The 19,842-nt window shown below is 45.6% G+C and overlaps 1 protein-coding gene across 2 annotated transcripts in view; it reads right to left on the bottom strand.

Annotated features, from left to right (window-relative positions):
- INTS9 (integrator complex subunit 9) overlaps positions 1–19,842 on the bottom strand; it is an 86,139-nt gene that overhangs the window by 2,664 nt on the left and 63,633 nt on the right. For both annotated transcript variants that reach the window (XM_054576022.1, XM_054576021.1), the window contains exons 9-14: positions 14,182–14,293; positions 11,344–11,524; positions 9,634–9,694; positions 6,899–7,070; positions 4,092–4,216; positions 1,904–2,071 (exon numbers count right to left, since the gene is read on the bottom strand). In XM_054576022.1, coding sequence (XP_054431997.1) covers positions 1,904–2,071; positions 4,092–4,216; positions 6,899–7,070; positions 9,634–9,694; positions 11,344–11,524; positions 14,182–14,293 — 819 coding nt within the window. The remainder of the gene's footprint in view (positions 1–1,903; positions 2,072–4,091; positions 4,217–6,898; positions 7,071–9,633; positions 9,695–11,343; positions 11,525–14,181; positions 14,294–19,842) is intronic.

The following is a 19,842-nucleotide window of genomic DNA, read 5'->3' on the forward strand; positions in this document are numbered from 1 at the left end:
AACTTGCACAGCAAACATCAATCGATATTACCCACATAAACAAAAGCTGTTTGGGGTTGTAATTTTTAACAAGTCCAGATACCAGGAAGCGCGAGGACTGCTGGCGCAGTGTGGGGGGGTCTGGACCCAACCCTTCAACCCCACGGTATGACACTAAGCGAGAAAGCACATACCAAAGATAATCCAAAGGTCAGTGTCTCTCACTTTGGGACGAACAAAATGCAAAGAAAATGGAAAGCAAAATCATGTATATTAAACAACCTTAACATCTAGTTGTGCAGATGGTGAGCTCCACATCTGTGTTTCAAATAACAAAACAAAAACTAAGCCCCTTTTTGGAGGGGGAACTTGCTTTCCTCTCTCCCCTATCAAAAAAAAAATCATCATCAATGTCAAATTACTGAAATAAATCCCAACACTGGCAATATTACCATAATGCATCAGGCAGCTGGAAGTCTTAAAGAGCCATTCTTTCAAAGCTCTGGCCCAAGGCGTCAGAGGACACCTGAACTGAAGGCCCACCTGCGGGAGATGCAGCTAGCTGCCCAGGACCTGCAGTGGCCCGGGGGGCGGGGGGGGATTGGTGCAGGGTGGGGGACACACAGGGCGGGTCTCAGGGTCAAAGCTGCTGGTCTGCTCCTATCAGGTTTGAGGGAGGGGTTTGTGAAGGACAGGCCACAGGGCGCTGTGTCCACCACCCCCTCCGAAAGCCAACCCCTTCTCTGGCTCAACGTCAGAAGGTATAATAGGCAGATTTACCTTTTGGTGGTTTAAAATGGGAACAGACAAGCTAACATGATTATTTAATCATGGATAAGGATAAATCCTGGAATGAGAAATGCCAGAAATTAATTAGTAGGATGGTTTCTCTGTAGATGTCTTAATGTTTTCATTTCTGTCTTGAAAACAACCTCCTGGCTTCCTTTTGCTTCTGGCATTGAAAACCGGCTCACATGGGATAGGTCCCTTACGCCGGTGGGGGTCCGCGCCTGGTTCGCATGCATCAGGCTGCCAGGGGGGCGGCGGGGGGGGGGGGGTGCCCTGCAGCCTGACCTGCCGGGCTGAGGTGGGGCTGGAGCCTGGGAATCAGGCAGGTCCCCTGGGTGGCCGCTGCAGGTGCAGGGGCCCACTCTGAGCACCCACACAGTTCTCAACAAAGAGAATGCTGGGGACACTGCTTCTAACAAGTCTTTCCACCTCCTTTTACTGTCTGCTGAAAACATGTTCACACTGTCTGAAAAGGCAAAAGGAAGCTCGAAGCGGCTTCCTACAGGGTGCTCCACGCTGCCCGTAGGCACAGAAGCCGCACTGTGCTCTCACCGCCTGCCTTCCCCGAAGACCAGCCACTCAGCAACACACTTCACTTCTTCCGCGTTACAGCAGGCTCAGACGCCATGTAGCTAAAATACTTAGACTTCAGTAGAGCCCATCAATGGATCAAAATCTTTATGTGACACTAGAATGCATATAAGTAATAAGTTTTTTATTCCTTATTTTTTGGTCATGCTTATCTCCTCCATTTATCCCTGAATTTGGTGAAACTTGACCCTCACTCATATGTCAAGTCCAGGAAACAGGAGAAAACCCCACCGCCTTAAGGTGGTTGAGGCACCAGCACCTGTGGTCTCCGAGGCCCTGGCCTGGTTGCTGGCCCCCTGGATTGCATGCAGAACGTTAAGCAGAGCAGCAGGCCGGCAGTCCCGCTGTTACCAGCTGCCGCCTCATTACTTGGAAAAGGAGAATGACAAAACGGAAAGCCCACCTCTCTTCCCGCCTGCTTGCTTATGGGCCTAAGGGAGTCTGGTTCATCCACATCTGACACCAACCCAGAGGAAAGTTACAGGCTTCTTCCAGAGACTGATGCAATAACCTGAGTTTAACCTTGAGAAAGAGACCGGCTCACCTCGGGCATGATTTCGATCTTCTCATACCGCCGCTTGAAGGGCAGGGCGAGGACCTCCGCCCGCCGGTAGGACATGGGCGGCGGCTGGCAGTCGATCATCAGGTCCATCCTGTGGGGCTGCGCAGGGGGTGGCTGCGTGTACTGCTCAGGACAGACCACGTGCAGGGGCTGTGGGACGGGTGGGACGGGGAGGGAGGAGGAAACGAGGAGGCATGAGGCAGGGCAGCTCACTGGGAAGGCCCCTTCCTTCCCTAGTCCTGCCTTCTTGGATGCCCGGGCTCAGCACGTCCAGGCCATTTTGAATTTTCCTCTCAAACCCAAGTGACCAGTGAGAGGAGAGATGGGCGCAGCGGGGGAAAGAATAGGAGTTTTACGGCAAGTCCCTGAACTGCCAGCCACGTTGACAAGCGAGGAATCTGGGGCTTCCGTTTACGTTTTTTATTTTTTCACTATATTTAAGCCGCTTGGATGGTGACCACCCTCCAGGGGCCTCTAAGCCCCGTGAGGGCACGGTCGTGTCCTACCACCGGGAAGCCCGACTGCAGCTGTCCGCGAGAGGCTGGCGTTCCGGGGCTGTCATTTGCTCTGGTGTCTGCAGGACAGTGGCCGGCGGCCAGGTCACACACTTAGCTGTGCAAGACAGACTGAGTCAGATAGAACTCTTTTTTCTACAAAATCTCTTTTGTAAAGCAGTGTTTACTTTGGACAAATATCACCCAACTGAAAACTGATCCTGGCAGCTGACAGAGTCCTTCTACTGTCACTGCTTTTACTTAAGAATTCAGACCAAGCCTCAAGTTCCTGGAAGAATAATGTTTCCAATATGCCAAACTGGCTACACTGAAAAGAGTGCTTATTCCTTAGGGCCAATGCTCCTTTCTTCCTTCCCGACCTGGTCAGCATCTCATAACTGCCCGAAAGCCAGCTGACTCCAATTTCAGCCTGAGGACTTTCCCTGGGTTTCCTCTCTCACCCTGGACACCAGGTGGCCTCCTGCGCCCAATGTCAGCGCAGCCACGGGGCTGGCCGAGCACCCTGCTGGCCTGAGGACTGCGGTGTGAAGTCACCCGGCAATGAAAACAACAGGCTCTGAACTGTCTCTCCCAGCATGCGGAGTACACAGTGGGCGATCAAATCGCTCCTCGCAGGCCAAACGCTGGCTCACTGCTCTCATCGCATCGAGAGAAAGTCCACATTCTCTCCTTGCAGGGCCAGCAAGCCAGCGAGCGCCACAGTCCAGTGCCATGCATTCCTGAGGGTCTGCAGCTTTCTGTTTCCTGTGACCCTTCCTGTTGGCGCTTCTCACCCTGAGGTCCAAGATTCCGTAAAGAGGAGGAAAGCGAGCTTCTGACCAAGGCCAGGACACCAAGGGGCTAATCGAGCCTCGTGAAACTACTCGCCGAAGGGTCGAGGGCAGTGCCAGGGCGCTGTGGCCCTCCCTTAAGGTCCTGAAACACCCAGGTGACGGGAAACCAGGAGTCTTCCTCTGGCCGTTACACAGATAAGGCGCTTTTCTCGACAATTCTGATCAGCCTGCCCGACCCTCAACCACTGAAACACATCACCCCCAACTGGCAGCTGACCCAGGGCAGTGATTTTTTATTCCCTGCTCTTGCTCTACATTCTCCTTCTGTACAGGTTTCTTCCATTTACCTACTACATTACCCCAACTACTCCTTCCTCTCTTCTGGGCAGAAAATGCAAAAGGAATAAACCCCCAAACAAAAACAAGAATAAAAACAAAACTAAATTTGTAACAAAAAGCAAATGACACTGTGGTAACTACCCAAATGGGCAACAAGGGCCCAGTACGTGTTTCAGTTAAGTTGTCTTTCGGCTCCGTGAGGAGGACTTTTTGTGGGGGGTGGGGGTGGGAGGGCAATTGGCTTGTAACTGGACACAGATGGTCCTCATCAAGGATAACAGCTGTTTATGCTCCCTTCTAATTTTGATTTCTTTAGAATGGAAACTCCTTTCAGGATGTAAAGCTCAGTACTTGGAAGTTAGAAGGGTACCTAGCGCATGTCTCAGTGCCCTTCAGACGTTGAGGTGAGGAGGACAGGAAGTGCAGCGAGACACCCTGCCCCTCACCACAGGCGCACCCTATGGAGGCCAGGGGAACACAGGCGACAGCGGTGGCGGGGTTGGGGGGGGCGGAGAGGGGCACTAGCACCGTTTCCTTGGTTACCTGCACTTCTTTGAGCAGCTTTGACACTTGGATGAAATTCAGCCGTGTATCAATGGGACAGTAAATGCATTTCATGGCCAAGGGCTGGTAGGGGGCCAGCGCTTCCAGGTATGAGAAGTCAGGTTCTAGGGGAGCAGGAAGAAGGCAAGTTAAGATGCGGGCAACAGAGGACGCAGCGGGCGTGGTTGGGAGGGTGACGGGGTGGGTTCCTCAGGGCCAGAGAGGAGCCATTTCTGAGCAGGGACCGGAGAGCAGCCGTGAAGGCTGCAGGACGGAGGTGGAACTGCGGGGCGTGCACTCAAGGGTTCTGACATAAAGGGAGGGAAACACGAAACAAATGAGGGGTGAAAAAGCGAGAAGGGAAAGATCATCTTTGCAACAAAATGGCAACTAACAACTATAAAAGAAACTATGCAATTAAAAAAACTCACTGTTAGGCAACCATCACAACAATACCTTATTTAGTTCAGAATCATCAATAGATGCTAAAAAAAATTAGATGGGAATTTGGAGAAGACCAAGATATATACATAGACTTAAAGTGCCCCATACAATTGACAAAATTCAAAACAGTGATTTCAGAGTAAAGCAGCCTGGCACGGACCACTCAGATCAAGTGCTCCAAGCTCACACCCGGGCGTGAGACACCTCGCATGCCACCTGCAGGCCCCGGGAAGAAACTGAGAAGGACCTCGACCCATGTCAGCAACGTGCTTCTGCTGAGACTTTTGTACTCCTGTCAGCGAAGCCAGTGCATCACGACAGAACCCATCCTTGTCTTAACAGCTAGTTTGCTCTCGTAAGAGCCACTCACGCTGTCTGCTGGGCAGGGACTGTTCACTCCACTCGAGGAAGCTGCCCACCCTGAGCCACAGAACTGGCTCATTCCCAGTATGAAAAAGGATTCTTCCTTCCAAACACAGCCTGCAGGCTTGCTCCCACCCGCCACGCCAGCGTGCTCAGGGTGGCTGCCGGACTTTAGACGAACGCCCTCCAGTGGATCCTGCTTCCTCAAGACGAGTACCCAGGGCCGCCCCCACGAGGCCAGCACGGGCCTCCCGGGGCGGATAACTGACCCCCTTTCCCCATGCGCTGCGTGAGCCGCCCTTCCCGCCACCATCATAACACATGGGGCAGAACTGGCCCGAGAGTCTGACACTGGCAGACATCACGAATGGCACGAGATCTGCTCTGGACGCCCAACAAACTAGTTTAAATTTAACTTCATTACCCAGGGCTGTTACGGACAATCGCATAGTCCTTGATTTCATGTAGCTGGCTAAAGAAAAATCCCTTCCGGAGCGACCTCTTCCTGCTGTGCCTACGTGAATCCCACACCCACTGTCGCATCAGAGTCCACGTCTCCTCACAAAGAACAAGCGAGGCCGCCCTCAGTCCTACCCTAGGTGACGTTCCGTCGGCGACCTCCTGCTCGGCCGACTGGACAACGGTGAGGTTCTGGGTGTCATGAATGTATTCTGTGGCTGACTGCTGCTGCCTTTGGCCAAAAGAGGCCCAGGAAGGAAGAAAAGCAGGCCCTGAGAGCTGCTTTTCTGAGCTCTGGCACTTTCTGCAAGGCCTTGGTGTTAGCAGCAGTGGCCTGGCACTCACGGCCGGCCATGGTGTTGGACACAAACAAGTTCACAAACACGGACACCAGAAAAGGCTACTTGGTGACCACAATGGGCTAAAACAAAAGCAAGAGCATGATCATACCTCAACACCAAACAACAACACTCCAAACCACAGGACGTGCCAACGTCATCCTCGCCCGGCTGCAGTCCTCTTGCCGCCTGGCTACGAGTCACCAGAGACCCAGCCACAGAGCAGCGCCTGCTTCCGCCAGCACCCAGCCCAGAGCGATGTCCCGTGTCCGGGAACCTACCTCAGAATCACCAACACAAGCCCACATCCACATGAATTTCTTTTAAAAATGCTTCAAGATGCCTCATGCTTCCCAGTGGTCTCTGGCTGGGGACAGTTATTTCTCACAAACAGGCTGAGCATGGGGAGGACCCAAAGTGTCCCTGACCCTGAAGCTGTGGGCACAGCTAGACTGCGCCATTACTGAAATCTCAACAGCAGTTAGAGAACTCTAGGCCGGCAGCTGTCCAAGGCTTCCCGTGCAGGCACGGTGTGAAGTGCTTTCTCTCAGTGACACTGTGCACAGAGCCGCCCAGGAGCGAGCCGCCAATCACCCTGGGTTCCAGGGGGAAAAGTGAGGCTTAGGGGGCCAAGGTCACTTGGCTGAGTTACAGGAAGTTGGGCCAGACTTCAGAGCAGGGTTTTTTCCTGCATATCCTGTGAGATGTTCAGATCCCAAAGCTATCTGAAGACGTGAAGTTGATCAAATAATACAGCGACGGACTAAAACCCTTACTTGATCTCCAAAAAGGATTTATTTTACTCTGAGGGGTTCATTCTCCAGGAAAAAAACCTGTAAGCCAGAGTGAACTTTAACCAAAGGAGAAAGATCCAGTTCAGGAAATGACTCCAAAAATGTAAAACGAGGCTGGTGACTAGGGGGTCTGCGGCTCTCGAGGGAGCTTCCAGAGCCCCGCCCAGAGCGGCTCAGTGAGCTCCATCTCAGGGAAGAACCTCCAAAAACAGAGGCAAACGTTTTGCCTAGTACAGTTACTTAACAAGACATTTTGCTTTATCTCTCTCCCTGTGGTTTTGTTATCCTTCAGTATTTATGAAAAAAGACTGTTCATACTGATGCCTGATTTCAAAAATGGCACCTAGGTCTCCACCTGGTAGGCACATCAGTGATGGTCCCAGTTGAGAAGGGCAGGGGCTTGATTTACCTGTGAATATAACAGTGTTGAGACTAGACTTTCCCCAGAGCTCCATGAAATGGACCACGTCCCCAAACCGCAGGGAGGGGTGCCCAGTGAAGACCACGCATGGCTGTCTGAAGTCGTTGCTGAAGTCACCGTGGATGCTGGGGTAGTGCTTCAGTTTGTTGGTCTGAATGAGCTAGAACAGATATAGAAAACAGAACATGAAGAAACGTTAGCCCGTCTCAGAGGAAGAAAAGATTCACAACATGGGAGCGTGACCAGACGTAAATTAAAAATACAAACAAATCTTACTGTGATTTGCCAAAGATTGAAGTTTTTTACCTGTATGTAGCCTCTCAATAGATGGGACCTTGTAAGACTATTAACATGCTCAAAGGAAACCTGTCAGGTTGTCATGGGTGATACTGTCTTAGTCTTCCTTTATGGCTTCTGGACTCTCTGAGCCCCAGCCCAGGAGTTTTCAACATCAGTTACTGTTTGAAGTACAAGTAACCTTCCCTAAACACGTGAACCACTAAGTTCTGTCACCAATAAACACCCACACAAGAGAAACTATTTACCAGCACAGGACCTCCTCAAGAAGTTACAGCTGTAAGTTACTGTGGCACCTTAATATAGACAAGGACTGAACTGGCTTTCAGAAATCTGGGAGAAGTGACATCCTCATGACACAGAGAGCCACAGCAAGAAGAAGACCGTGCACAGGCTCCAACCTGTCTCAAAAGTTTGTTTCGGTGCTGGCTGGGTGGCTCAGTTGGTTGGAACATCGTCCCAACCATCAAAAAGATTGTGGGTTCGATCCCTGGTCAGGGCACGTTAAGAGGCAACCAATAGATGTTTCTCTATCATCCGGATGTTTTTTTTCCTCTCTCTAAAAATCAATACCCCCCCCCGCCCCGCCCCAGTGAAGATTAAAAAAAAAGTTTCTTGAACCAAAATGTCTTCCTTCCAGCCCAATATTTATTAACACCCTCCCAACGTCAGGCCTGACCCAGCGCCACCATGGACAGTCACAGCCAGAGCTGGCAGCTCAGGACCCTGCTCAGACCTCCTGCCTGCTGCCTTGGCCTGGCCCCACCTCCCCACTCCAGTATCAAAAGGTCAGGCGACAAAAACTCAGACATCAGAGACTTTAAATATCAACTAAGCCACAGGGAACGGTGTCCAGAGATGTCTTTAATGGATAATGACATGACCGCGACCCAGCTTAATCCTGAAGCAGCTCTGAATGCAGAAGGGGGAGCCCCATCAACAGCTCCAAGACCAACTGAAGTCACCCCAATAGTGAGAATGTGGCCAGAGTGGGGCAGTCCCCAAATGGAAGCCAAACTCTCTTCACTTTAGAGAGTAAGTCTTTAATTCAGAGAGACCTACTTTTATTTGCAAGATGGCAGGACTAGCCTGGAGATTGCCATCGGGTGCCCTGTCCCCGGGTTGGCGGGGGAATGTGCACAGCAGAGGGCAAGCACTGAACCCCCACTTTCCTTCCAAGTTCCACACAAACCAAACCAGCTGGCCGGAGTCATGCCTGGCCCTAGAGACCGGGCGAGTGGCTGCTGGCAGGCTATCAAGTCCGCTGTACCCACAGCCCCTGAGGAGACGAATGGGCCTCTGGAATAGCAGTGGGTCTGTGCATGTAACTTATGTCACTTTTCAGGTGTCACCCACAGTTCCTGCGTTTCTCCTGGTAAACGCATGGAAACTAAGGTCAATTCATCTCTTTTTTTGTCGCTCAGACCTAGCTGTCCAGCTGGCTTACTACACTCAACAGCAGGACTACCTCATGCGTCAGCAGATACTGTCAGTTTTTTAAAGTGCTTATACACAAATTTAAGCATCTTTAAAAATATATTTTATAATTCATATAAATATAAAACATATAAAATGAAAAACTGGGAGTAACTCCATTGTCTGAGAGTAAGAAAATGGTTAAGTACACAATAGTGTGTTCCTATGATGTGCTATGGAATATTAGACGGCAAGAACCATGCTATAAGGCACACAGAAAAATGCCCATGATACAATGTTTGGTGAGGGGTGAAGGAGTCATCAGTTCTGTGAGGGGTGGGGGGGAGTTTTCTTTCTTAAATTGAGGTATAACTCGCCTATAACATTAGTTTCTGGTGTACAACATCATGTCTTGGCACTTGTATATATTACAAAATTATTACTATAATAAGTCTAGTTGATATCTGTCACCATATAGTTAAAACAATTTTCTTCCCTGTGACAAGAGCTTTGAGACCTACACCCTCGGCGACATCCGAACACGCAGCACAGCACTGTTAACTACAGTCGTCATGCTGTGCACAGCGTCTGCATGATTCATTTTTTTTGTAACTGGAGGTTTGTACCTTTTGACCCCTCCTGTTGTTTTAAACTGAAAAGCTATTATTTTCGTCACTGAAACTTTACATCTATGATTAACATAACTAACTGGAAAGAAGACTTTACAGTAAAAAATCTGTCAGGCAAAACAGTTGGTAGATGATAGACTAGAATTCCTCAACCGCCAACAGAACAGAGGAGGGCCGCCAGGCTGCGTGCGCCGGCCCCCTGCTGTGGAGGTGGCTGGTGAGGATCCTGGAGTCGGAGCCTTCACTGTCCTCTCACAGGAAACGAGGGGCTTTGGGAGCCTCTGCAAGGGTTTTTAAAAAATCTAATGGCCTGCTCTCTCCATCCACACCCATTAATCTACATTTCCTTCTTGTTCTGATCCCTTTAGGCCATTTTCTTACCTCTGCATGAGGAAAAGGTGGTTCTGGGAGATACACCTTAGTCTGTTTGTTGTGACAGAGCCTTAAAGAGGAAAAACAGAAGCAGGTCAGGTAGGGCACACGGGGTCACTTTCTGCCACCTAGTGGTAGCAGCACAAATAATAAGTACTGAAGTTTAAAAAATTTTCTGCCACTAAATCTCTGTTAATAAAACCCAGTGTCTACAGAGCCCTCAGGACAGAAATCTCTTGTGAGCATTAAAAAAAAAATTCCTCAAAATTTTAAAATTCCTTAAAATTTTCTTAAAATTCCTCAATACATTTTTTTTTTTCTTAAGAAGTAACCTGGTTATTTTGGAATAATACTAGGTTTACAAGGAAGTTGAGAAAACAGTACAGAGTTCCTATGTACCGTTCGCCCGTGTCCCCTGATGTTAATAACCATGATACATTAGTTAAACTAAAAATTAACATTAGTACATTATCATTAACTAAATTTCAGACTTTCCCAGGATTTCACCAATTTTTCCACTGATGTCCTTTTTTGGGCTCCAGGATTCCATCCAGGACACCACACTGCATTAGTTGAGCTCAACAGTGAGGACAGAGTGATGAGCCTTTTCAGAGCCATAACTCTGTTTCTCTCACCCGCCAAGCCCCGCTGGTAACTCAAACTGGAGAGCAACTACGTGTCTCAAACTGGGGACGCCGCGAGTGTTTTAGCAGTGTGTGTTTTATGGACCTACTGACAACCATGAGCAATAGGCACATGGGACAGATCTATAAATACAGAAAAAAAGACTTGACCACAACTAAAAGGGGAAGGAAAATGTCCTTAAGAAAGTGGATGAGGGGGCAGACCGAATGGTGTACACGCCCCCTTTAATGAGAAACTCAGTAGGATAATGTGTGCATTAGGCCACCACACCACTAAAAGGGGTTAAACACACCCAAAGTACGTGTGTTCTCACACCCCCGAGTGTTTGGGGACACTGTCCTAAGGCGCGACTGGGTCTCCTGTCGCAGCGAGTCCATTTCCTCCACCCCTCCCTCCTTCTGGCCCGACACTGAGATTCCAATAGGCATCTAAATAATCCCAGAAAGGTTCACTGACTTCAGACTGTTCAGTAATTTCACCACCCCAGATTTGATCAAGCAATTTCCTGCTGTAGTAAAACTTAATTTTGTCAAACAGCATGCTATTAAATGAAAAACATAGTTTTTTCTTTCTGGTTTGGTACTATAAATTTAGATAACATGGGCTTGGGCTTTAAAATCTGTTTCTCTTTTAGAATGCAATTTTACTTTTAAGAGGCAGAAGATATAGCATGTGAGAAGATAAAAATATAACATTTTTGTTACTAATTTAGAAAGTGCCATGTTAAGTCTTTATCTTTCATCCTTCCTCCTTTGATAACTATTCTGAACTTCAGCAATATAACAGATTTGCCTGTTAACATAACCTTCACGTTACAGATACGGAAAAACCACAAAATGAAAGTTTCGCAGTAGACTCTGGGTGGTGAACACAATACAATATACAGATGATGTTTTATAGAATCGTATACCTGAAACCTATATAATTTTATTAACCAATATCATTCCAATAAATTCAACAAAAAAGAAGAAGAGAGTTTCATAGCAATGTGAGGAAAAAACAGGATCGTTTCTGTTCTTACTGCTTGAGTGCCATGAATCAAAATAGAACTCAGAGCGAAGAACGTGGACATACCATTCAGCAAAAATCTGGGAAAACTCAAGTGAACTGTTTGCCACAGGGGAGATGAAGTAGAAGGGGATGTTGGAGAGGCCCGCCGAGTCGATGTACTGATACAGGCACTCCAGGAGGTCATAGATCACCCCAGAGGGGTAGCAGGGAACCAGCACGTTCCCTCCGTTCCGGACTGTCAGCGCTAGAAGAGTTGACACCAGAAGGAAAACAACAGCATCAAAAGAACAGTTTTATAGAAATAGAATGAAATGTCTATTTTATTTTTTAATAGTTTATTTTCTTACTGTACTTTTTTCCATGATGGAACTTTCTAAAAGTAGTATTTAGGTTTCTTCCATTTTTCCTACTTCTGTCAGTACCATTCACTGCACATCTGTAATAACCTGCTTCCTCCGAAGAGTAGCTCCGGACTGGGAGAGCCCAGAGGCAGACAAGCAGCTGATATTTTAACCAACGTCTCGGTCCCTGCAAACAGGACGTGCAACGAAGGGTTTGGGTTTTAAAGGTTACCCATGGCAGCCGTGCTTCAGGACAAAAGACCCTCCAAGCTCCTCTTTTTAGCTCCTGCTCAAAACTTTGCTGGATTTGTCTCTGTTCAGTCCCTGCCCATTGCTGCAGGACCTACAACAAAATAGGCCAACTTTTTCCATTTGACTCATTTTAGTGGCATTTTCTTTCAGGACTGTTTGTAAGATAATTTCCCTACTTTAAACAGTTTTATCAAATGAGGAACTACAAGTTATGGGTATAATCATATTAGAAGTTATAACTAGCTTAAAAAAAAATTCTAACTGTCCTGGCAAGTTTGTTTTTTGCTGGTTTTCAAAAGAAACGGAAACAAGCAGCAGGACCCTGAGTGCTGGCTGACCGGCTACACTGGAGTTCCGTGCTGTGGGAAAAGCCAAAACCGGTGGGCGGGGCTCCGGAGGGATGGCCCTCCTCCCGCCTTTGCCATGAGCTCCAGGCCTCAGGTCAGCTTCCTCCCTGGTTATGTAAGGGAGTGAACTGGTCAGTGGTTTTCAAGCTTCAGTTTGCATGGAAATACCCAGGGAACATGTTGAAATTTCAGCATTTTTTCTGGGTCTCTCCAATCCCCAGAGCCTGACTTACTAGGTCTGTGGTAGGACCCCTATAGTGTCTTCCTTGAAGCAAGTGGTTACTGGACCTGACTCTGAGAAACAGTGAATTAGAAGGAAGGTGTCCTGTAGACCAAAAGTTCTTTGTGTTTATGATTCTAGATTATAAACAAACACACAAACCGGAGATTCTATTTGAGACTAGTCCAATACATTTTCCAAGTAAGAATAAATCCCTCTGACTTAGTATGAGCAAAGGACAAAAACAGACAATGCTCCTGGCACGGCCAAGGGAGGTCTGAAAGGACAATGCCTTTCACAAGAGAAAGTGACCATTTCTTTCCCCCAGAGCAGAGGTGATGTCACCTACGGCTGCCACCGGTGAAGGGCCTGAGCCCACCAGCTCCTCTGTGCTAACTGTTAGGGACTGAATGTTTGCGTCCCCCGCAATTGGAGCAGTGGAGCCCCTCCGTGATGGTACTGAGGGCGTGGGCGGGGGAGGGGCTTCAGGAGGTCACGAGGTCTAGAAGACGGTGGAGCCCCCGTGATGGGATTAGTGTCCCTGTAAGAAGAGGAAGAGAAGCCAGAGCTGCTCCTCTCTGCGGTATGAGGACACAGCAGGAAGGTGGCCGCCTGCCAGCGTGGAGGAGGGCCCTCACCCTGCCGACAGTGGCAGCACCCCACTCCTGGCCCTCCCAGCTTCCGGACTGTGAGAAATGAATGAATGTTGTTTAAGTCTATGGTATTTTGTTATAGCAGCCTGAGCTGACTAAGATGTTAATCAACCTACACTTTTTTAAAAGAAAAGCAGGTCTTCTAGATTTGATTGATGATTATGTTCAAAGAAAAATAAACTTCTTCTAGGTAGCAAATGCCCCAAGTCTCTCAATTTAGTTTTCACCCAAAAGAAGAAAAATAAAACACCAACCAAGTATCAGGGGAAAAATACACTTGTTCAGTGGTACTGCTGTTGTGAATTCAAAGTACATAAACAGTTAGGCCCTCACTTAAGGTTGCTGATACCAGTTTTATCACAGGCTAATCAACAGAAACAAGACTTACGGTATTTTGCCATGTGTAATGTGCTCATGTGTATAATGTGCACCCACCTTTTATGTGCACGATACATGGGACTATTATATCCATTATTATACCCATGGTATGTTATACCCATGTATAAGGTGCATCCTTATTTTTTCCTAAAAAATTTGGGTAGAAAAAAGTGCGCATTATATATGGCAAAATACAGTATGGTAAGTTTCTATGGCAGGCATCTCAACAACGTATACTGAAACAATGTTGAACCAAATGACATGATTTGAAGACCTGTTCAGTCTTTTTTGTGCTATTATTTGCAAAGCAAAGATGTGATTCTTCCCGTTTTGACTACTGTCACCCGTAACCCCTGAGCTCCGTCCGTCACCAAATCCCACCACCCCAAAGCGAGAAGACTGAACAAGAATTTTCTATATAAAGAAGTGAGAGAATGTTGAGTATCTGTTGTATAACATGCTAAACATCTGCATTTATCATCATAAGAACTATTATTACGGCACCTTCAGGTTTAAGTTGCTTAAGAATTGCTTTTTCTGACTACAGGTTTTGAAGAAGCAAAAATGGGTGGGAATAAATGGGGAAACGGCCCTCAAAGGGACATCAGAGCGTGTGAATAAGAAGGGAAGGGGCAAAAGTACTATAGAAACAAGGTACAGAAAAACACGCTTAAAAGACACCCAAGCTAAGACAGGAGTGGCCCACATACCCAGGTTGCTGAAGAACTCTCCCACCATGCCGTCCGGGTTTGCTGTCGGAATTTGGGTGAGGCCCGTCAGCACGAGAACGTCGCTGTTTTTGAGAGATGCTTGGTCCATGGGCTGAAAAACCAGAGAACTGTGTTTAGTAATTTAAAAATAGATGTTCACAAATAGTACAGGAAAAAGAAAATACTGACATTGCTCTTTCCATGTGCAGCTCATCATCAAGTCCTCCTGGGGTGATGAAAAGCGTCACCACTGGGGCGGTGAGCACATGGTATCAAAATTCACGGAGTTGTACATTGAGAGTCTTATGGTTTCACTATATACAAACTTTGCTTCATGAAAAAAAAAAAAAAGCAGCGTTCCATAAGGCTTTTGTTCTTTTCAAAATACCTCACATGTATCATTGGCCGTTCTCAAACTTGAGAGCTCATGAGAACCACCTGGAGAGTTTGCTGAACGTGGGACAGAGGATGTGCATTTCTGAGAAGCTCCCAGGGGCGGCCCCTGGTGCCGGTGTGGGGCCATGCCTCGCAGACGACTGTGCAGGGTCCTGTGATTCTCAGATCAACTCTGCGAGTATGACATCAGTGTTTGCTATGAAAATGCGGAAGTTGGGACTCAAGGAGCTGAGGCCACTTTCTGTAAGTCTCCGTGGCAGAGGAAGCAGGAAGAGCACCGGGTTAGGAGTTAGAAACATAAAGCTTCCTTCCAAGTCCACTAGTAGCCACGTGAGCTCAGCCAAGGCTCTGAGCTGAGTTTCTTGCAAAACGGGCATATTTCTTGACCCATTTCCGTCAACTGACCTCTAAGAGTCTCATGAGCTAATATGCATGACATTCTTGAGAACTGGGAAATTCTATGACACAGTGTAGTGTGATCCTCAGTAGGTGGGATTTTTATTTTTACCTGCACACTTTGAATTTCTGATTTTTTTTTCCTAAGTAAATCAAAATTCAAACTGGAAACAAAATTGAAGGCCCATGATCAAGATGCTGGAGAACTCATATTTTCATTTTGTAACAAACACATCTTTTCCTCAATGTCATTTAATATCTCATTGGAACGTTAGAAGAAAAAAAGCCAGAAACACAGTTTACAAAGAGGTCTCATCCCTCCTTTCTCTGTTCCACCCAGATTTCCCATAAAGAAATACAATTCCAAATGGCAGCACAGCAAAAATCCACCATCTGCATTGTTATCTCTGAGTATGCGTTCCTTTTTATGTATTTTCTTTTAGCATTTTACATAAGCATGTGTATACGGGCTTCACTATTTTTTTTAAAATAACATGACTTGTTATATAAGCTGCATTATAACCTGAAAAGCATTTCTTTAATGAGAATACAGAAAAGGTATGGCTACAGTTATACTGAATACCTTCTAGTTCCTATTTGCAGGTGTGTGCCAATGTGTATAAATGCTTTTCTGGTGCTTGGGCAGAATTGATCTATGTATCTATGCTTCTCCAACAAATACATACACATTCATGGTTTCCACAGAAGGAAGGACAGGGCAGTGAAGTGCAGTGGTTTACAGCAGCACACATGTAATGAGACTGGGAATGTTAACTGTGTCATGCATCAAACATAAGGAAACAGGAATGGTGACAAAAGGGACCAAGTTTCATTGGGTACCATTTTCTGCTTAAAATGGTAATAGCTTTATATGCATTTTATTAGAACAAGCCAATACTGATTCCCAGGGCTAATGGGAGATGGGGGAATTCAGAGGGCCCAGGAACGCCCTGAAATGGAACACACAACTCTGTGTGTGCCTGCGCACATTTTTCTATAGATTTAGTTGGACTGTCTTATGGGCCATGATCCCCAAAAGTTAAGAACTACTTATCTAAATGAAAACATATAATGGAGAACAAATTCTGGCCCTGAAAGCATTACCTCTGAAACTCAGCCATCAGCACTGCCTTCCTTTGAAAATTAAATGCCCAAAATAAACACAACAAAAGTTGTCCTATGATTCTCATGTACCTAATACATAAAAACAAACACAGGGAAGCTGCCAAAATGAGGAGACAAAGAAATATGGCTCAAATGAAAGAAGAGAACAAAACTCCAGAAAAAGAACTAAGTGAAATGGAGATAAGCAATCTAGCAGATGCAGAGTTCAAAACACTGGTGTGATCAGATGCTCCAAGAACTCACTGGGTACTTCAACAGCATAAAAAAAAAAACCCAGGCAGAAATGAAGGTTACGTTAATTGAAATAAATAAAAACTACAGGGAACCAACAGTGGAGGGGATGAAGCCAAGAATCAAATCAATGATTTGGAACACAAGGAAGAAAAAAGCATTCCATCAGAACAGCAAGAGGGAAAAAGAATGTACAAATATAAGGCTACGCTTGGGAACCTCTGGGACATCTTTAAACGTACCAACATCTGACTCATAGGGGTGCCAGAAGGAGAAGAGGAAGAGCAAGAAATTGAAAACTTATTTGAAAAAATAATGAAAGAAAATTTTCCTAATTTGGTGAAGGAAATAGACATACAAGTCCAAGAAGCACAGAGAGTCCCAAACAGATTGGACCCAAAGAGGAGCACACTGAGACACATCATAATTAAAATGCCAAAGGTTAAAGATGGAGAACCTTAAGAGCAGCAAGGGAAAAGCAAAGAGTTACCCACAAAAGAGTACCCATAAGTCTGTTAGCTGATTTCTCAAAAGGAACTTTGCAGGCTAGAAGGGACTGGCAAGATGTATTCAAAGTGATGAAAAGCAACAACCTACAACCCAGATCACTCTATCCAGCAAAACTACCATTTAAAATGGAAGGGCAGATAAAGTGCTTCCCAGACAAGGTAAAACTAAAGGAGTTCATCATCACCAAGCCATTATTATATGAAATGCTAAAAGGAATCAGAAAAGAAAAAGATCAAAACAGTTAACATTAAAATGGCAATAAATTCACAGCTATCAATAACTGAATTCAAATAACTAAGCAAACAAGCTGAAAAGGAATAGAATCATAGATATGGAGATCATTTGGAGGGATATCAGTTGGGAGGGGGAATGGGGAAGGGGGAAAATGTGCAGGGATTAAAAAGCACAAATTGGTAGGTACAAAATAATAGGGAGATGTTAAGAACAGTACAGGAAATGGAGAAGCCAAAGAACTTATATGCACGACCCATGGACACGAACTACGGTGGGAGAACGCTGAAGGGACTGGGGGTACCGGGTGGAGGGGGGCACAGAGGAAGAAACTGGGATAATTGTAGTAGTGTAATCAATAAAGTACATTTAAAAAATAAACAAAATTTAAAATGAAAATATAATTACACACACAAATGTTTAAATGAAAGGGTAATGTATAAAATTCCATGTGTTGCAACAATTTCATGTTTTGAAAACCTTGGCAAGATGAATAAATTTATGCCAAAATTGGCAAATTTTTGACTAAAAAAATATAGTTCAATAGCCATGCAAAAAATTAAAATGTAATCACTGGCTTAGACAGTTTCATGGGGATTTGACTTTCAAGAAAAAAAAAATAAGCCTTATATTGTATATTCATGGCATTAGAAAAAGAGGAAAGTAGTCCAGATCATTTAATAAGACTAATGTACCTTGCTTCCAAACAAAGATAGTACAAGAAAATAACACATGGGTTCATTTTTCACTTATGAGTATGAATTATAAACTTCAATAAAAATACTGACCAAATGTTTCCAGGAGGGCATTTTAGAAAGAATAAGTTGTGCCCTGACTGGTGTGGCTCAGTGGGTTGAAAGGTTATCGGTTCGATTCCCAATCAGGACATATGACTGGGTTGTGGGCCAGGTCCCTGGTTGGGGGCATGCCGTGGGCAACCAATTGACGTTTCTCTCCTTCTTTTTCTCCTTCCCTTCCCGTCTCTCTAAAAATAAACAAATAGCTCTGGCTGGTGTGGCTCCGTGCATTGGGCGCGGGCCTGTGAACCAAAGGGTCATTGGTTCGATTCCCAGTCAGGGCACACACCTGGGTTGTGGGCCGGGTCCCCATTTGGGGGTATGTGAGAGGCAACTGATCTATGTATCTCTGACACATCGATGTTTCTCTCCCTCTTCTTCCCTTCCCCTCTCTCTAAAAAATAATAGATAAATAAATTCTTTAAAAAAAGAAAAAGATTAAATTGTGATCACGTAACATTTGTCCAAGGAACGCAAGGAAGGTTAAATGTGAGAAAAGCTAACATTATAATTCACTACATTAATGGTCTAATGGAAAGAAATCACATGATTATCTCACAGACTCAGAAGAAACATTTTTTAAGGTAAAACATCTAGATTTGATTTTTAAAATTCAGAAGATAAAGATTAGAGGAGAAACTCCTTAAACTGATAAATTAGAATGTATAGTAAGCATAATAGCTATTGAAGAAACTACACAAGCATTTCCTTTAAAATCTGGCAGAAGACACGGATACCACTCTCATCGCTTCTGTTTAACATGGGACTGGAGAGCCTACTTACGAGATGGGAAAAAGAAGTAAAACATACAAGGACTGGAAGAGAAGTGATAAAATTGTTATTTCTTTGCAGATATTATCATCAATAAGTAAATATTACAATATGAGAATGCAGCATGGTTACTGAATATCAGATCAATTAAAAAAATTAATATTAAGACCCTGTGCTCAGTAAAGGCTAGTTCTCCACCTCTTCCATCTGGGATGCTGTCCTTTCTTTGGCCTCAATTCTCCGCCAACTCGCCAAACATTTGTATTTGGGACTATTTTCCTCCCTTCCACTGTCTGTTGCTGAGCGCTCCCTGCAGCCTAGTCTCTCCCTCAGCCCCCCGTTTATATGCTTCTCTAAACCTGAGGAGCCCTCGGCTTGGCCGCAGGCTTGCCCTCACACCCTCGCTCCAGCTCGGCCTTCCTCTCTGTCCAGTGTTCTCGGAAGCGCCTATTCCTCACACCCAGCAACCCCTTCTAAAACCAACACTCCCCTGCCAACTCCTCCTTGTCAACCGGATCAGTGTCACTGCGCCATTATCAATGTCATCCACACATGAAATCTTTGACTTGTATTTTTCTTTACCCAGAGACAGTAAACATCCAATATACGTTTGTTGAATGGAAGAACTGCCAATGTTTTCTTTAACTTACCTTTCCATTCTTACCACCTCAGGTTTAATCCAAAGCCTCATTCCCCTGTGCTTATTAGATCCCTAGAGCAGCCTGCTACACTGTCGCTGGCTAGTGAGGGTTCCACTCAAGTAGAGGAGTGGTTGGCCCTTTTCTGTAAAGTGTGAAGTATAACTGCCACAATGGTGTGCAAACAGCCATTAACAGTCCATAGACACTCGGGTGTGGCCATATTCCAACAAAACATGATTTACAAAAATAGGTGTGTGTGAGGGGGGTCACAATTGGTCCACGGACCATAGTTTGCTGACCTCTGAAGCAGGCTATCAAGTTTTCTCCAACTAAAACTTTTCTTATCCCTGCTAATTCAATACAGAATCCAATTATCTGGGTAAAAGAAAATCTAATTTATTTTCTTTTTTTACATACAATACTGATTGCCAGGTAAGAACTAAAATTAATTACTTAAGTATGTTGCTCATTACTTTCAAAACCTTATTTTCTCTTTAAATTTATGAACCTTATAAGAATAATTTACGGGAAGTTACATCAATGGTACTGTAACGGCTTTGATG

This window comes from Pteronotus mesoamericanus, unplaced genomic scaffold, assembly GCF_021234165.1.
Source record: "Pteronotus mesoamericanus isolate MK-2021 breed Mesoamerican mustached bat unplaced genomic scaffold, CSHL_Meso_final contig_32, whole genome shotgun sequence".
NCBI lineage: Eukaryota > Metazoa > Chordata > Mammalia > Chiroptera > Mormoopidae > Pteronotus > Pteronotus mesoamericanus.